An 18,450-nucleotide genomic window follows, 5' to 3' on the forward strand; every position below is an offset into this window, starting at 1 on the left:
CTTAATTCCGTATGAAATCTGTCTTGAAAGAATGTCTGAAAATTTCAAACCGATCGTTAGCCTTTTCACAGAAGTTCTCCTCATAGACTCTGTAAACAGCTTTTTATAAAGTTTTGGAACCTAATTACTCCTTGATACTCTAGTGACGATAGAATTAGGGTCCCACCCGCTTTTATTTGAAGATGTAGTTATAGAAAGAATAATTTTGAGGGCAACGTCAGGTGTGATTAATGTGGGTACCTGCTGGTAAGGCATTTTCTGCACAAATTGGTAGTGTGCAATGGACACACTAACCATATTGGTAGGGTTCGAGGCCCAACCAAAAACTCTGCCATACTTTGGGCCCGGCTCCCGGTTGCAGTGCAACTCCACATTCAACTGATAAAGTGTACGTTCTTCCTGCTTTTGGGTTTTAACCACAACCAACACGATACTTCCCGAGAAACCAGTCCGCACGAGCAGGTGGAAGCGAATTCCAAGGGCTCCTACTCCCGTGATTTCAGAATTAAGTCTCAGGTCAGATCTCGTAGCCAAAACTACTACTAGTTAAGCTTCCATACTGCTCTCGACTTGTGACCAGGGGTTGGATCCACATTACATGCACACGCTATTCACACAATAAGCTAACCCTAATACCCAGATAAACGCCTTTGCCGCCTAAACAATTCACCCGCAAATGACCCTAAATGTTCGGCATTCCGACTAGTGGAGATCACACCGCTAACATCTAAAAGTCCATCTGTACAGCTAATACCCATACCATCCAGATCCCTAATGTCCGAGTAAACAGAATACCCAGACTTCAGAGTTTGTCTGAAGAAACCTAACGCCCCTTATGTACTCCTAAGTCACCAGAGCTTTAGGATTATCGTCGTAACGGTCTTGCCACCCACACCTACCCTATCATCTAGAAGCCTCTTGCTGCCTAGATACTCATCCCTTCACGTCATCATCGAAAATTCAATCATTTCGCATGTATGACACACTCAAGCCCCTTCTTAGCCTGAATGTAATAGCACGCTGTATGACAATCAGGTCGAAGGATAGAAATTCGTCTGAGGATTGTATTCAACTGCCTTCCCCAAGTAGTACGAAATTTCTTCAGAGATAATATCTCTATTAAGTCCGTCAATAAAACGGTATCGGTGAGAGGAGAGAAACAAGTCCGTTTCGAGAGATTTTAAGAACAGTAATGTCCTTAATGATTGTAAGCAGTTCATTTACGTTCCCCAATAAATATGTATGTTGTAATTGTATAAGAGATGTCCGTGGATAAACTTGCAATGGGTTCCGCGGCAAAGCGATATCCTTGGTAACTGTGAAGCATATGAACTAGCCAGAATAGACACCAACCTACAATTAGAAACCGAAAAAGAGTGTATTTATATGTCTCTGGCCACTTGTAGATATTTAATCGACGAACATATTATGTATAAATTTATCTGAGTCTCCGTGGAGTCAATCCCTGACCAAACATAGCATGAGTGAATATAGGCCGATCATGCCGACTATTAGAATTCAAAAGGAATGACATAAGAGCTCTTGCAAGCGTGCTAACAAATTTCTGTCTAATCGGAAGACATGTAATGACTATTTTAGCAGATGTCAGGAGATATAAGAATAGTAGACTGCAGAACATCTTCTATGCGAATATTAAGCTTTGTTTAGAAAAATAATAGCTATTATCGAACTAGGGTTTCTTGGCGGGGTTGCAAAACTTTTTGTTCTCGCTGATGAAGTTCATCAGAAGCACGGTGTGATACGGAAAGGAGACAATAGAGTGAAGGATTTTAGCCCCGGTGGTTTCACAATGGACTACCAAAAGGCCTTGGTGCGTCGTCAGAGAGCTACTCTACCTTCATACGTTCCAACCAGTTCTCGGCAAAAAAAAAAACAGAATATATATTAGGGTGTTTTTTTATTGAACTATTAATTTTTTCAGTCCCGTCACGAAATTTCCTTGGAAATACCCCAAACAAAATTCCCTGAAATTTTAGCTCTTAATATTAACATTAAGAACTGGACCAAGGCCTGTAAAAATTGTCCATAGAAAATACACTACAATCGTGAGTTTTTGTCTTTAAATTCCTACAGATCAGAGGTATTTTATGGCATCGCTTTGGCTGTAAGCAATTTTCATAGTTTTTTAATTCACATTATCTATAAAGTTTCAAAACCAGAGAAGCTTTCTTATTCAACTTCAAGCAATAAAGCTCGTACAGTACGTTTCCTATATAATTCATTATTCCTGTCTCGAAACTGTGACGTATCTTTTCAGTTCTAATATGAAGAATTTGGGTGCAAAATTACACGATTGACTTCCTAGACTCTATTATTCTAAGTTAACGCTATCAGTAATTGTATTTCCTTTTGGCTAAAATGAAAAAAAAAATATTATTCTCAGCTTGTATGACAGATATACCCTATACGGTCCCGATATCGACGGTTTCGACAAATAAGCAGTTTCTTATGTAGAGAAGACGTATGCAAAATTTCAGATGGACATTTCAAAAACTAAGGGACTTGATCTCAGTATATTTAGAGGAACCGATGGATATCGCTTAATCTCAGTTCGTCTCGCGAATCATCAAATATATCAATCAATCAAATATGTATAAATATACCGATCTTTCCTTCTGGGTATTACAAAGGTGGCATAATAAGTATTCTCTTAACTTTTCGCCCGATAATTCAAAGTTGGTAGCTACCAAATATTCCACTTGTTAATATTCAACAGATTAAATGGCTAGTACGCAGCATAATTGAACTTAAGTGGCTATTGTACATATTATATTTGATAAGCATAAGTTTTTATTGCAGACAATACGCATTGATTGAATACAATTTTTTTTTGAGAACTTATTTATCATTGTTTGTGCCGACTAAACATTTGACAATTCAAGTACATGGTAGTATTTTTGGAATAAGACGAGATCGATAAGGCCTTTTTATCATGCGTTCAGTGAATGTGTACCAGAGAGCTGCAACGAGTATGATTAAATCAGAACAAACACTCGTGCCAAAATCACAATCAAATCAATTCAGTTCATTCAACATTGTTGATCAATTCGAGTACCTGCTAGCGTCAACTGATTTAATGCAACATAAACAGTCTGTTATTCGGCAATCACGATCGAGTAAACGGTATGGCTGGGTTCAGTTCAAATCATATCATGTCAGTTCATAGCGTTGCGACGATTGTTTGAATCGATGTGAAACTGCGGTTAAGCTACGAGTAAATCTACGAGTGCAGCAAACAACAACAATTTTCTGCTGAATTGATTTCATTCATGTGTGGCAAAAAAATGTATCAGCTTTGAAAATGTGCGCATGTTACAAATTTTCGAATGCGAACGTTCATAAACAAATCATGTGTAAGAAGTTGATCGCTAGTGATTCAAAGTTTTTCTCTATCGCTGATTTGAAGACAAACGGTTCGATTCGTGTACATGAATCGAACTGACAGAATCAGACAGAGTAACGGATCAATACCCGATTATGAACAAAAATTTATTACTCGTTGCAGTTCTCTGATTTGTACCAAGATGGGCGGCGAATGCCTTGGGGATTACGAGAGTTTGGGAGGCCTTTTAACTTTTTGTTGCCACTTTTCTTTAGCTGTTACGGTTCCCATGATGGACTCTGTCACACAAGTCCGTACATTTAGTGATCGCCTCATGGGTGATCAAGGCCTCACTTAACAGCGAGCAGTATAAAGTTTTTTCCGAGAGTATAAGTACAGAAGAGAAAAAACGTTTTGATTTTCGTGGTTTCAAGCTATGATCATCTTAACGAATTAAAGGGGTTTTAAATTGCCATATTACAAACAGCTTATCTTAAAAGTATGCGATGAATGTCATTAACTTATATAGTAATAGTTTATGCCTTTGTTTACCTTTCGGGATATTAAAAACTCATCAATCAATATATAGTGACAGAAATAGCTTGTAGAAAGACCACTAAGGTTGTGTATAAGAGTATGAACATTGGCGTAATTAGTGTCAAGATAAGCACATAACTGTAGTAGTTTGCTTCTGTGAGACTTTATTTCAAGTATTGTTGTATGACATAGATTTATTGATAAACTATTCGATGACGTATAGAAGTTATTTAAATTGCGTTTTCTTCGCTGAGAGAGGTAAAAATAAGCCTTGTAGCGGAGCGGAGTTGATTTCGGGTATAATTTAAGAAATGCAACAGGGGGAGAAAGAGAAGCTTAGGCCGATGAGCCCTAGCCATAGTGTGTTTAGTATGTTTTGCTTTTCAATAAGAAATAAAACGCATATAATTTAATGTTATTGCCAAGAATTTAGCTTTATTATATAGATAAGGGCTTACCGCGACTGGATCTAAATTCCAAGGCAGACCTTTAATGTTTGACCACTTTTTGCAGCAATTATCTGCAATAACCCGTCGAATATTCTCGACTCCGGCTTATCTGAGTAGCAAGCGAATTCACATAGCCCCACAAAAACTACTACGTCGCAAAAATGGCTTGGGTAATTATCATTACTCCAAATGCGACAATTCTGTTTACTAATGTACTCTTTCAAACACAAGTGAGCTTCAAGCGCTGAACAAAACTTTCTTGTCAAGATCGGGATCAGTGGGCATCTCGTTTTTGTATTAAAATTAACGATTTGCAAACGTTGCTTTGAAGTAAGTCTGTTCATTAAGAAATGGTAAGCCAAAGTGAGTTTAAATCAAGTAACAGCTTTCGAAAAGGCCAAAAACATCCATTATTTAGCTTATTTTGGGTTATTTAAGGTTTCTGGGTTATGTTTAATGGGGAATCATATTATTCTCGCAAGTTACAGCTAACTTCAGCAATGACCGCTTGAAAACATTTTCGGTATTAATGTAGTTAATGTCTAAAACGCAAAACGTACTTTACTACTGATCTCCTTCAGCGTTAATAGCCTTGCCGTGTTGAAGGGGCTTAAGTAATAGTAATAGGCGCAACCCAAATGGCAATGTACTTTCCTACTACGAACTAAATGGGATGCCTTATAATTCCCACAATTAGGATATGAATGTGAAAAACCGCCCATCACCTGTTCGTGGAAGTTTGAAGACACTCGTACCAATACCATCCGCGCTTAAAGCTGGATGTTTAGTGGGCGGTAATCGAATGCTGATCGTTGATGATCTCCTCCGATGCCTGGGCAAAAACGGAGGTAATTTAATGCCTTCTCTACGTAAGCCGGCACTGTGGACCAGTGACTAACCCTTTCCGCCTGATTAGTGGGAATAGAATGAACACAACAAATAATTTTTTTAATTCTTTGTGCTTCATGTGCAAAAAGGATCCACAAATTATGATCATAGATAGATCGCGTTCCCTCTGGACCTAGCCCGTTCCTGGTGGCGCCATCTATATGTCGACTGTTGCGTTAGATAGAATTGGAAGTGAAGTTATTGCGTTTTAAGTGTCAGTATGTTTGTGTTATCGGTGCGAAAATGAGTTTCGAACAAAGAACCATCATTAAATTTTGTTTTAAAATTGGTAAAACTTTTACCGAAACGTTTCAATTGAAGAAACAAGTTTATGGCGATGATTTCCTATCACGTAGCAGAGTGGTTTCAACATTTTCAAAGTGGTCGTGTGGTCATAAATGACGTGGGCCAATCAAAATCCGTGATTACCGGAAATTTTATCGAAACTGTGCGTGAATTCATCAAAAATCAGTCGAAATCATCATTAAAATTCATGGAAATGGAATTGAACATCGATTCATCGCATTTTGACCGAACATTTGAGATTACGAAAGGTGTGTGCACGGTTTGTTCCGCAGAAACTGACTGACGACCAAAAATTGTTCAGAATCCAACATTCGAAGGAAGATTATTTGACCAAAAACCACATTTTAACCATTAATCACTCCCCATATTCACCTAACATAGCCCATGAAAGAAAAGCGTTATGCAGACGTAGAGGCCATTCAAAAGGCTTGCACCGGCATACTGGCGGCCATACCGGCCAACGAGCTAAAACACTCGTTCGACATGCTTTTGGATCATGCAAAAAACTGTATTGAAGCAGAAGGAGACTATTTTGAATAAAATAAATTGATTTTGCCGCAAAAACCACTGTTCTGTTTACTTTGGAATGTACCTTGTAGGATAATCTATTGGAACTTATAAAAAACGGACTGGGACCAATATTGCAGGATGCTTCGATTAGTCCTTTCAGACGAGACAGGATAGAAATCCTTGCGATGGATGAGTGCGTTGAAGTCTTCCGCACTGCTTACAAAGCTTTCTTAGGAAGCTCTTGTGTAATGACAAAAATAACGGTAGAGGGAAATCCTTTTGGTTGACGTTTGAGCTCTTCAACAGGGTCTGTAGGACAAGGGCAACTATCGATTGATTGAGCGTTGTACAAGGCAGGACTCGCAATTTGATAGACCTTAATAGGGAACACCAAGATCTCTTCATGGAAAGCCTTTTGTAAAAAGATGGAAAGCTATCATTAATCTTCAAAGTTCCTTTGGTATTTCAATGATGGGAATTGTAGCTGGACTCTAAGCAATATGGATCACCCCTGAACTCCTCCTATACGAGCTCCAGATGATTGTTGACTATAATAATCGGTCTTGATAGATGGTAGTCGAGAAAGAGAAAAGACCGCTCTGCAGGTAGGAAATAGACTTGAAGGAAAAAGCATAACTGAATTTAACGTTTTTGAATTAATTCGCCAAAAGATGGCATAACTTGATTATTTTTCCATTATTCCTTTATACGGAACATGCTTGGGAAAGCATTCATTCATGTGTGGAGTAAACAATACAAATATTTTTAACTGAAATATGTAGAACCTACTATGTGAAAAAATGTTTTTGCATGGTGTCATTCTTCGTCACATTAATATGAAGAAAACTTCAGCCGAAATTCAACTTACTTTGGTGGAAGCTTATGGTGAACATGCTCTAGTGGTTTGCATAATTTACAAATGGTGATTTTGTCTTGGAAGACGCAGAACGTCAGGGCCAGCTAAAAAAGTTTGAAAATGAAGAACTTGATCGATAAGAAAAGTTAGCAAAGGGTTTTGAAATGCTCATTGAATTGAAGCCAAGAGACATTGAAAGCCAATTTTACATGCGGTTTGAACGCTAGAAAAGAAATCCTTTTTGCATAAAATTGTGACTGGTGAGGTAAAATGGATCCATCAGGAAAACCCTAAACGCAAAAAATTATATATGAACTGGGCAACCAACCAAACAATCGGCAAAGCCGAATTCCCATGACGTAAAGGTTTGCTCAGTATTTGGTGGGATCAGAAGCGCTTGCAGTATTAAAAGCTTCTAAAACCGGGTAAAACTATTATTGGGGAATGCTATCTAAGACCACACATTTTAATAAAGCGAGCGATTGCTGAAAAACGACCGAAATTCGCGACTAGACATGAGTCAATAATTTTCATGATTATGACAACGCTACTAGGTCTCCGTTGCAAGACACTAAAACTATTTGGGAAAACAGCGGCTGTCAAGTTTCACTCACCCACCTTATAGCAAAAACCTTTTAATTACCATTTCTTGCGGTCGATGTAGAACATCCTCACTGCAATATGGCTCACAGGACAGGAGTCAAAAATTGGCTTCATTCTTGGCCGCCAAGCGGAGCAGTTCTTTTGAGATGGAATCGACATTGTTATTGCTTCAAACGGAGAATACTTTGACTTCAATATGATTACGTGCGAAGAGCGTTATAGACCCAATAAATTGAAAGCAATGTTTTTAAGTTTAAATTCCAATAAATAATTTATTACTATACAAAACTATTTCGTAAACCATTACCCTCTTTTATACACTTAAAGACATGTTTAATAAATCTTGAAAGCGAGAAAATCGATTCTTATTTCCTTACTGGCAGCATAAACCGTAACAGTTAATACTTTTTCGAGGTCTCTAGTCAGACTTGCCCTTAAAATCAAAATTACACACTAATCAGCCGGCTAACACAGCGCGCCTCTCTGGCACTCTTACAGTAACCATCGTAAGCATCGAAGAGCATTAAATAGCCACACTCCTGTAATAAGAAATAACCGTTGGTGCAACGATAGTAGTAACGACAATTTCTCGAATAAGCATAATTCGCGAAGACACCCGCACGGCAAAGACTTTTGATATTTTGTACGTCTATTGTTGTTGTACTCGTAAGTAGAGGTTTTATTGTGGTTGAGTTATTAATAGTTGTTGCTGTTATTTTCGTTGTTATTGGTGTCACCTGCGTTATTGTTTCGGTACTAGTTGCCCTCTGCGTGGTGATAGTTGTTACCATGGTTGTTGTTTTAGGTGTTGTGGCCGTACTCTCCGCTATTATTACTGTGGGGGCATCGGTTGTAGCTGACACCTGTTCTTCTTCTTCTGATAATTCACTTAAATCTGCGTTCTCACACTGGTAATCTTCCAAACATTCATCCTGTGTACAGTAGGCCGACGATTCACCATCACAGTAAATATATGGATAACGGGAATTACATGCTGTATTTGAATTTGGTATATATTCCGTTGTTTCCAATGCGACGCTGTCACAATCGCTTATAATTCTGGCTTGTGTCGGTCCCAATAATTGTAGCGCGATTAATGTTATAACGGTAAAGTTATATATGAAGGATAATAACATTTTTTTGTTTTAACTCACACCAACAACACGTTCACTGATTCGTTTACGGTTTGACTATATTTTTTCGTTCAGTGTGACGCTTTTATATCAGCGAACTGAAGATCTTGTCGTGTGCCCAAGGGCGCTTACGCATTTCTAATCAATGAAAAATTGCTTGGCAACATTTTGGTAGACAAATAGTTGATCACTCTGATGATGCATTTTAATGGAATGTAATTTGGTTTCATTTCGTTCGAAATCTGAAAGAACCCCAAAACCCTATATACATAGGAACAAGGTTAGTTCAAAAAGTACTTAATCTACAAGAGAAAAATGAAAATTTTGGAAAGTGTATGATTTATTTCACAGCATCATCTGCTGAAAGGTCGATACAGCTGATCCAAAAGAGCTCCAATTTATTTCATTCGTCTAAAAAATGTACCTCCAGCATGTATGAAAAGTAGGCGTGGCAAGGTGGTTATTCTCAGTTGACTACAATTTCTGACGGATGAGTGGCTTTTTTTTTAATTCGAAAAAGGAGTCGTCCGGAAAATACGTTTGATTGAGCAGCTGTTCGTGATCTAAAATCTGTGGTAACACCGAGGGTGTGAGCCACTGGGAGAACTTTTTCCCAACCAAACAAGACAAGTTTTTCGACATCCGAACAACCCAATACTTAGGACCAGTAGAGTGTTCTGACATCTTTTTTCTTCGCCAGGTTATCCAAACTGGCACCTTTGATCTGCAATTCGAAGTCCAATGAACCCAATACTTCGGATTAGTAGAGTCTTGTGATCGTTGTGTCCCTAACACCTTGTAAATTCCAGAAAAACAATTCTTCTTTTAAGTCTATAAGACAGCCTGCGGCTTCTGCAAAACAAGTAGTAGGTGAAGTTCACAGTTCCGTTTGTTTCTTGGATCCTTGTTTTGATTTTGAATCTTCGGGGGCTATGCTTGTGGCGAACAAAATCAGCGTCACGTCATATTGCTCAGGAGAAGTTGGAGTCAGGCTGCCACGACCCATATCTGTTACAGAGGGCAATAACTGGTGACGAATTGTAGGTTCATGGTTATGAGGTGGAGACCAAAGCTCAATTAACCCAAGTTAGGTCGTGAATGACATGCAGACATTTTTGTGGAAGCACAAAAATTGGCTTTTGTATGATAACTTCACTGTTCCCATATAGTTGCTTGTGAGCGAATATTTGGCCAAAAACAACACATTAATGGTGTCGCAGCCACCGTATTCCCCAGACCTGGCCACCTGTGACTTTTTTGTTCACAAAATTAGAAATGTCTTTGAAAGGAGGACGGTGAAAATGTAATTACTCTACTAACTATAAGCACTTTTCTTTGCGATAATGACGCCATTGGTTAGCAAAGTTGAGTACATATTGGTACGCCCTCTTACCTGCAGGTAAAGACAAATTTTTATGTCAGTATGATTTAACTTCTTCTTGGTAAGCGTACTTTATCTCCACACCTTAGAAATGAGTGTATGTAACTGGGTTAAGCAAGAAGTCTGTTATCGCTTCTGTTAGCATGAAGGTGTATTGTAATATTTATTTTCTATTGCGAATCAATTGATAAATAGTTATCTGCTGACGAGTATTTGTTTGAGCACAGTTGTGTTTATAATGATAGCAACAAAATGCAAAATAAGTCATCGAAAATTTTTTTTTTTGTTTCGCCAGCACACAGACAGAAAAAGTATCATGGATGTCAAGATGGGTTATGACTTTTTGAAACTCTTTTTTTTCGAACCACGACAGTAGATATTTAGAGGAAGCGACAAGATCTTAGTTTCGTATGATTAAATTTTTCAAATTGTCGTACGATTTGGTTTGACTGAAATAATACTGAAGCAACCATTATTCGCTGTTGAACCAAATGTTCTGGAGTTACTAGAAAACAAATACTAACTCCATTCAAGAGAGAATGAATGCCAGGAGATTTTCGTACAGATGTAGATGTACAGAAGGCCGGCTACTCCTCAAATTCCGAGTTGAATTCAACTGAATTAAATTTTGGACTCTCTTGCATAAGTTGCTATATCACAAAACGATTAATTTAAAATAACAGATTCTGAGTCTGAGCGACTGTGGCTCATTTAGAGAGTACATTGATATTTTCAAATGATTTGTTTGTCTGAAAAGTCAGGTGGCTAACTCGAAATCGAAAGCGGTTGCACTTAAGCGGTCACTACAACCATTTTGCTCCTATTAGAGATGCGACTAAATCCCATTTAACTACTCTATTGATATTACGAAACTTTTCAGTTTTTTCTACGCTGCTTAATCTGTTTATAATTAGAACATTGTCAAAGAATTAATCCTGTCTCAACTAACTGATGGCTGGACATTCGGAATGGCAAAATTCTTCTGTCTCATTACGATTTAGATCCCTCTTTTTTAAAAGTGAAAGCTCCAAATACCCAAGGTAATTTTATGGTTCGCGTGAGTTAGTAGAGTTTAAAGACCTGTTCAATTTTTCCAACGTCCGTCGAAATGTAAGTAGTCAACACTTGAAATATTGCCATATTTTTTCAGTTGGAAAAGAATACTTTGTACTTGTCGCAGTCAGAGATTTTCTTTCATGGTCGTATTGCCGATCTAGCCGGAGCTTAGGGAGGTGGTTAAAGAAAATCAAGGCTTCAGACAAGGCGACTCTCTATTGACTTCTTCATTCTACTGCTGCAGAAAATAATAGGAGCTGCAGAAGTAATTAGAAAAGGTACAATCTTTTATAAGAATATATAGCTGCTGGTGTTGGCCTCAACAACTCCGACGTTAGTTCTGCTTTCTCCAGATTGGATAAGGAAGATAAGCAAATGGGTCTGGTCATCAAATAAACAGAGTCGCACTCGTGACTTGGTTCCAACGTCACTCTTGACAGTCATAAATTCGAAGTCGTAGATAATTTCGTTTATGTTGGAATCAGCATCAACACCAACAACAATATCAGCCTTGATATCCTACGCAGAATCACTGTTTATAACAGTTGCTACTTCGAACTGAGTAGTCAATTGAAAAGTAAAGTACTTTCTCTACAAACAAATACCAAACTCTGCAAGTCCTTCTGTTATACGATGTGGAGGCATGTATAATGATATCAATTTATGAGTCGCCTTTAGGAGTGTTCGAGAGAATGGTTTTGTGGAAGATTTAACGAAGCGTAGTACGTATTCAGCGCATCAACAGACAGCGACTGTGCTGGCTAGGTCATGTTGTCCGGATGTAAGATAAGACTTTGAATAAAAAATGAAGAAACGACTGGCGCACTGTTGTTAACTCGAGGTAAGCGGTGTCTACTACAGGTCGGTTTCATTTCAATTACCAGTCTATCAATCCTCAATCTTGGTATCTGGAGTCAGTAAAGGCGAGGTTACTGATTATCACACTATATAGTATCAGACTCATTCTTGAGGAACTGTTCGCGCTCTCTGAATCATAAATCTTTCACAAATGCATGGGGTTCCTTATAAGAAGTATTATTTTTGTGAAAATATGAGGGTTCGCCAATTATAGTTTACCTACAGATAAAGAGAATCCAGAAAACTTTCTCCTTGGCAAGTTGACTACAAAAGTTAGCTAAAAAGAGGGTCGAGAGCTTCTATAATTTAAAATTTTTATTTTCTTTGATCGAGAGATCTGTAATTTTTATTTTAATACTTTTTAATACTCGTTCTTTCTCGTTCAAAATTTATTTATGGTTCTCGAGTTATTTTTCATAGAATTATTATCATTATTAATAGACCACAGTCCAGTTTATGTCGCAGATTGACTCTTCTACTGACAGCTCGTTTGTGTTCTAATCTTACATTTGCCTTCGCTGACATCGAAGTACATGTAGAAACCGCAATCTCCAATTCCAAAGTAGCCATTAACGCAATGGTAAAAATAACGGCAACTGCCAAAGTAGGGTACAGAAAATTTCTTGTTAACTGTGCATTTTTCTCTAATGGTAGCCGTAGTTTCGGTCGTAGTTTGAACAGCTGCCGGTGTAGTTGCTGCTGGTGTTATCGGTTGAGCCGGTCCCGGTGCAATAGTTGCTGGTGTTATCGGTTGAGCCGGTGATGGTGCAACTGTTGCTGGTGTTATCGGTTGAGCCGGTGACGGTGCAACTGTTGGTGGTGTTATCGATGGAACAGATCCCGGTGCAACTGTTGGTGGTGTTATAGGTTGAGCCGGTGACGGTGAAACTGTTGGTGGTGTTATCGGTTGAGCCGGTGATGGTGCAACTGTTGCTGGTGTTATCGGTTGAGCCGGTGATGGTGCAACTGTTGCTGGTGTCATCGGTTGAGCCGGTGACGGTGCAACTGTTGGTGGTGTGGTCGCTGGAACAGATCCCGGTGCAACTGTTGCTGGTGTTATCGGTTGAGACGGTGTCGGTGCAACCGTTACTGGTGTTATAGGTGTTACAGGAGCAGATGGTACATCAGCAACAGCTTCACTGTTACACTCGTTTCCTTCTAAGCACAGTTCACTCGTACAATAGGCCGAACTTGCTCCGTTACAGTAAATGAAAGGATATTGTGTGTTGCATGTTGCGTCGGTATTCGTCTTAAATACTCCTGCTTCGGAGCTACACTGGCTGATCACTTTTGCATGCGACAATGCAAGCAATTGAACCGTTATAATGGCGAAAAACGCTTGTTTTCCAAAGTATTTGTGATGACGAAACATTTTGTGGAAACTGAAATATTTTCTCGCTGACTCACTGGAGATGATGCAATCGCTTATGTGATTTACTCCGAACTGTTTGCCTTAGTTAGAAAGTCTCGCACTTTTATAGAATAGTACTGACACACCCGAAATACCAGCTGGTTTTAGTCACTTCTTTTTTAATTTTTTAATCTCTAAGACATGCTCTTGTTAATGAAATTAATTGTCTTTGGCTTTGCTTTTACTTTTAACAGCGAGCGATAAAATTTTGCGGATGTTACTACAAATTGTTGCTTTTGGACACCTTTGCGATATTTTTATACACTCGCAATATATTGCCACAATGTATAATAGTTTTGTTTACCTAACTAATCGGCTTATAATGCAGTTATATAGTATAATACGAAAATGAACAGGATGACGGAACGGTCGCTTTAGTTTGCTGAATAGCCAAAAGTCATAAGGAGTTAAATCAGAGGAACGATATTGGTCGAAATTTTGACAAAAAACTCACAATTTCGGCCTATTCGCATCGAGCAAACGACGCATAACATTCAAATAGTATTCCTTGTGGACAGTCTGGCCGGTCAGAAGGACGTGTTATTTTCGGCTTCGGATCACCTTTTCCACGTTGTTCGGCCGACTGATTATCTGTTTTTGGGTCTTAAGCATAGATCCAACCCTCATCGCATAATAATTCAATGTTAATGTGACGCTGTTTTCCGAAAAAAACTTAGTGAGTTTGGAACTAGTCCTGCTTATACTTTTTTTAGACCAACGATGCCAGTAAGATTTCTGATTGTTAAGGTAGGTTAGCAAAATTGGGCACAAACTTCATCGAGATTCGACTCGCATCTAAAGCATTGGCTAAACTCGAATGATACGAACTAATCGATATGTTTTCACAATTTTTAGAAATATTAGATTGCACCTAAAAGCAACCCCTCCTTACTTGTTTTTACTCTGTTTGTTAATAAATCACACGCATTTTCTTTAATTTAGGTCAGAAAATTTAGAAAAAAAAGTTAAACAATTGATTGAACAATTTCGATATTTTGTGAAGGTTACTATTGAAAATAAGTAATGAGTTACGAGGGTATGCTTCTAAGTTAGCGGAATAAAGGGTGATCCATTTCTAGGTTCCCTATCTTTTTTAAAGAAAGAACACAGATACTACAAATTTAATGGGGAATGTTTATTATCATTCGAAAGAACATCCTTTGGCATTTCTTTTTTTGAAGGTTATCTCCTTCAAATGCTGGCTGCAGCTACATCTCAGATGGTCCATAAGTTCAGTCGAATTTTCGATGACTTGTTCAATAATTTCGACTTGTAATTGGCAAATAACACTCGCGATGTTTTGCTGTAAGGACTGAATCGATGAAGAATTGAACGCATAAATTAAAATCTACATATCCACACAGGAAAAAGTCTAACGGAAAAGTCACACGATCTTGGTGGCCAATCGACCTTCTCAAAACGTGAAATTATCTGTTTGTCGAAATGTTTTCTCAATAAATCCATTGATTGATGCGATGTGTGGAAAGTGGCGACGCCTGTTGAAACCAAATGGCATCAAATATTCGGTTATCATGACGCGATAACGGTCCCCATTGATGATTACATTTTCACCGACATAATTTTTGAAGAAATATGGACCGATGATTCCACCGGCCCACAAACCATACCAAACCGTTATTTTTCCTAGATGAAATGGCAGCTCTGGAATCTCTTTAGGTTGCTCTCTTCGTCCCAAATGCGACAATTTTACTGGTTAAAATACCCTATGAGCCAGTAATGAGCCTTCTTTTTGGAACTTTTCAAGAGCTCATAGAGCGAAGGGATGTCATTTTAAATTTAAGATCCCGAGGTAAAATAGTTGTTCCAAACGTCAGTCCGAGTAGCTGCGAACCGATCCGAATCGACTCTCCAAGGCCGTCTCAGTTGAGCGAAGCTTTCCACGACTCACTCGTGATCTGTCAAAAAACGGATATTGACAATAAATAAGGGTTAAGTTCGGGCTCAACCGAACATTTTACACTATTGCAGCTTGTAAGAATCAAAGTCAGGGAAATACCTTAAGATGTAAAACGTCAACCAGAGGATCGGAATCAAAGCAATTTTATATATGTATGCACATATACCCAATATAACTCATACACTGAACAACAAATTCCGCATAAGATTTGTTAGGAAAACGAAAATCACCATACGTAGTACATTGGAGTTGTGGTAATATCAACCCGATTTTATCTATTATGATAAATGGGAGCTCAGCGAAGTATTCACTCGTATTCAACTCATTTTTGATATACAATTCTTATTGACAATAAAGGATTCCGTCTGAATTTCAATTGTATATCTCACACATATTTTTTAACCGATATTTTTAGTAAAAAGTTAACCATGGATACTGGGGTCCACTTATCCGGTACCTTGGTGCTTGAACAGTTTCGGTTGGACTTGTACAAAAAAATTATTCCCTTATATTTATTTTCACACTTTAAATTAGGAATATGAGTATAATGAATTTAGTCCAAATCGTTTGGTCGGGTACCGAGATATGTGATTTCACAAAAACTGGTGCCACGCCCATTGTCCAATTTTTACATCAGCTCTCAAAAAGTCTTCTAATACCATTTTGGAGGTAAACTTTATCTCTGGCGTAATTCGTTGTTGATTTATTGCGCTTTTAGTAGTTTTTGAACAGTACCGTTATATGGGGAGGGAGCAATGTTATCTTCCGAATTCATTCGTTTTCACATTTTTAGGAGGAGTTCTTGTAATATTTGTTCTGATTGGTTATTGTAGCTTGAGTAGCTTAGGAGAAATTATCTTAAACTTGCTAGAGAGCTGAGTCAGGCCCACTTTTTCTTGCTACTGCGATTCCCTGTGATAAATTACAGCTTTATATCTTAATTAGTGTTTAGTTATGGCACTTTATACGTTTTCGGTTAATGGCGATTTGTGGGCATGGCAGTGGTCCGATTACGCCCATCTACGAACTCGAATGTTTTTTGTACTAAGGAAGATATCTTAATTTTTACTCAAGTTACAGCTTGCACGGACAGACGGACGGACAGACAGACAATCAACCGGATATCATTTTTTCTCGTCATCCATATCATTTTATACTTGTTTACATACTCTCAATTAGTTTTTGGTGATAAGTACAACCGTTAGGTGAACAAAATTATTATACTCTGTAGCAAATTGTTGACGTACAACTGAAGTTATAGTTTATATAGTATCATTGAAATAACTGAGTATTATAAGATGAGAAGAAATTCGTAAAAGGCAGAGTTAAAACGCATTCAAAGAATTGAAATTTATGTTCTATTAATTTTAGCAGAGATTTTTTTTAAACCTTAAAATTTATTTAAATATAACAGTGTTAACGATCAAGTTCAGCGCATAGTTTAGTTGGATCATCTAGAGCTGGCAGCTATTTTAAAAGGACGGCTATAAAGTCATCCTTCATAATGTCGCTACATATTGAAAATTATAGCTCCAGTAGTTCGGGTAAGTTGGCCGAAATTCAGCATTCTCAAAGACTTGAAACAGACTCGAAACCCTTTGCCATTACATGAGGGTCTTTTGATAATATCCAGGAGTTTTTGGCTTCGCCCTTGTGGGTTCTCGTTTGAAGGAATCGAAGCTAAGATCTCATAGCTATTATTATTTATTACAAAACTTTAGAAGAAAAATTCAGAAAATTGTTGATAGGACAAATCGTACTACAAAAATGGTAGCGAAAAGATGCAGAGTCGCTAAGATCAGTGTATCACCCTTGAAGGGAACTACGGTGAATAAAAAATGAACGACTTTCCAATTAACTTGCTCCATATTCTTGGAAAAGCTGTCGTGATATTTCTGTCGTTTTCTCTCCATAATAATGAAAGTAAAAGTCCAGTTATATGGTAAGGTATTAGGTGTTTTCATTCTGTGATGAGTTCATTTTTCAGTTTACTTAATATTTATATTCTTGCGACATCTTGCTACAGAGTACAATAGTATTGTTTAAAGCTACAAAAAGCTATAAAAAAACTAGCGCTGCTCATAAATCAACATTTCAAAGTGTTCGTAATAATAATTTTTTGTCTAGATATTCACTTTACAGCAAGTGCACCTTTACACATTTGAACAGTTGCTAAACTTACCGTTATATTTGAGGTGGGCGTCGATTTCATCTATTTTAAAATTATAATTAATATACATGACATTTGTATGATGGCATATTTGCGCTGTCTCGCTTAAACTTGGTACAAATAGACATACACTTATACTTATTTGTGTATTACAGTTAATCAATGTAGTTGAGCATATTATTTTAGCGTTGTTGCACCATATTGAGATAGAAACGGCTGCTAAATTTTCAAATTTTAATAAGCGCTGCTCAGTGCAATGAATGCAACGATCGCATTACTTAAGCTTGTAGTATATGTAAGTATGTATGTAGTTATATCAACAAATGAAGGCACAGTGTGCGTCACATGTATGCTTTCGACAAATGTGTGACTTCCAAATAACAGGCAGACTATGAACTTCCTATTGTTTTTATGAGACCGTGACCGTGAACTCAGTAGTGATCCAAAAGAAGAAAATCCAAATAATTATTTCACAAGAGAAAAAATTTCTCTGAGTTTCATTAAAATACCTCCACATATTGTGAAGTGTGTAAAAGTCAACGGGATGATTGAAAATCCTGCAACTAGTTATAAGATTCAATTCCCTACACTGTCTTTTCTTTTTTTTAATAAGAGCCATACAAAAGCGCACGACGGAGGTGGCCCCGTCCTGTTGAAGCCATAAGTCCACATCATTCAATTCGGGACAAAAAATTACGCCGCCGACTCATAAATCGCACCAAATCGTAATTTTTTCGGGATGGTGACTCATGGAGTACGTATCGATTGCTGCCCGACCAATAACGCATATTTTGCTAATTGTCGAAGCCATTCAGCCAGAAATGAGCCTCATCGCTGAAGATGATTTTTCGAGGAAAATCCGGATCATTTTCAAGTTGTTGCACAGCCCAATTTACGAACATACGTCGATTCTGGTGGTCAAGCAGCTTCAGTTCTTACGTCAATTTTATCTTGTAAGGATGTAATCATCTTCAATATTCTCGACACTGCCAAGGGACCATTTCGTACTGTGATTGTGGATTAAAATTTTT

At 37.9% G+C, this 18,450-nt stretch overlaps 2 protein-coding genes across 2 annotated transcripts; both read right to left on the reverse strand.

Moving 5' to 3' along the window:
* Positions 1-7,590: 7,590 nt before the first annotated feature.
* Positions 7,591-8,753, reverse strand: LOC105221834 (uncharacterized). Its single transcript, XM_011198961.4, has one exon. The coding sequence runs from the start codon at positions 8,626-8,628 to the stop codon at positions 7,939-7,941; it is 690 nt and encodes a 229-aa protein (XP_011197263.3). The 5' UTR covers positions 8,629-8,753; the 3' UTR covers positions 7,591-7,938.
* Positions 8,754-12,298: 3,545 nt separating this feature from the next.
* Positions 12,299-13,383, reverse strand: LOC105221841 (uncharacterized). The gene has a single exon (XM_049462254.1). It carries the CDS (start codon positions 13,290-13,292, stop codon positions 12,396-12,398), a length of 897 nt encoding a protein of 298 aa, XP_049318211.1. The 5' UTR covers positions 13,293-13,383; the 3' UTR covers positions 12,299-12,395.
* Between the last annotated feature and the right edge of the window lie 5,067 nt (positions 13,384-18,450).

The sequence above is a fragment of the Bactrocera dorsalis genome, unplaced genomic scaffold (genome assembly GCF_023373825.1).
Source record: "Bactrocera dorsalis isolate Fly_Bdor unplaced genomic scaffold, ASM2337382v1 BdCtg377, whole genome shotgun sequence".
NCBI lineage: Eukaryota > Metazoa > Arthropoda > Insecta > Diptera > Tephritidae > Bactrocera > Bactrocera dorsalis.

What these genes read in the sequence shown, in the direction of transcription:
- LOC105221834 (XM_011198961.4), bottom strand. Translation starts at nt 8,628, where the DNA reads ATGTTATTATCCTTCATATATAACTTTACCGTTATAACATTAATCGCG.
- LOC105221841 (XM_049462254.1), bottom strand. Translation starts at nt 13,292, where the DNA reads ATGTTTCGTCATCACAAATACTTTGGAAAACAAGCGTTTTTCGCCATT.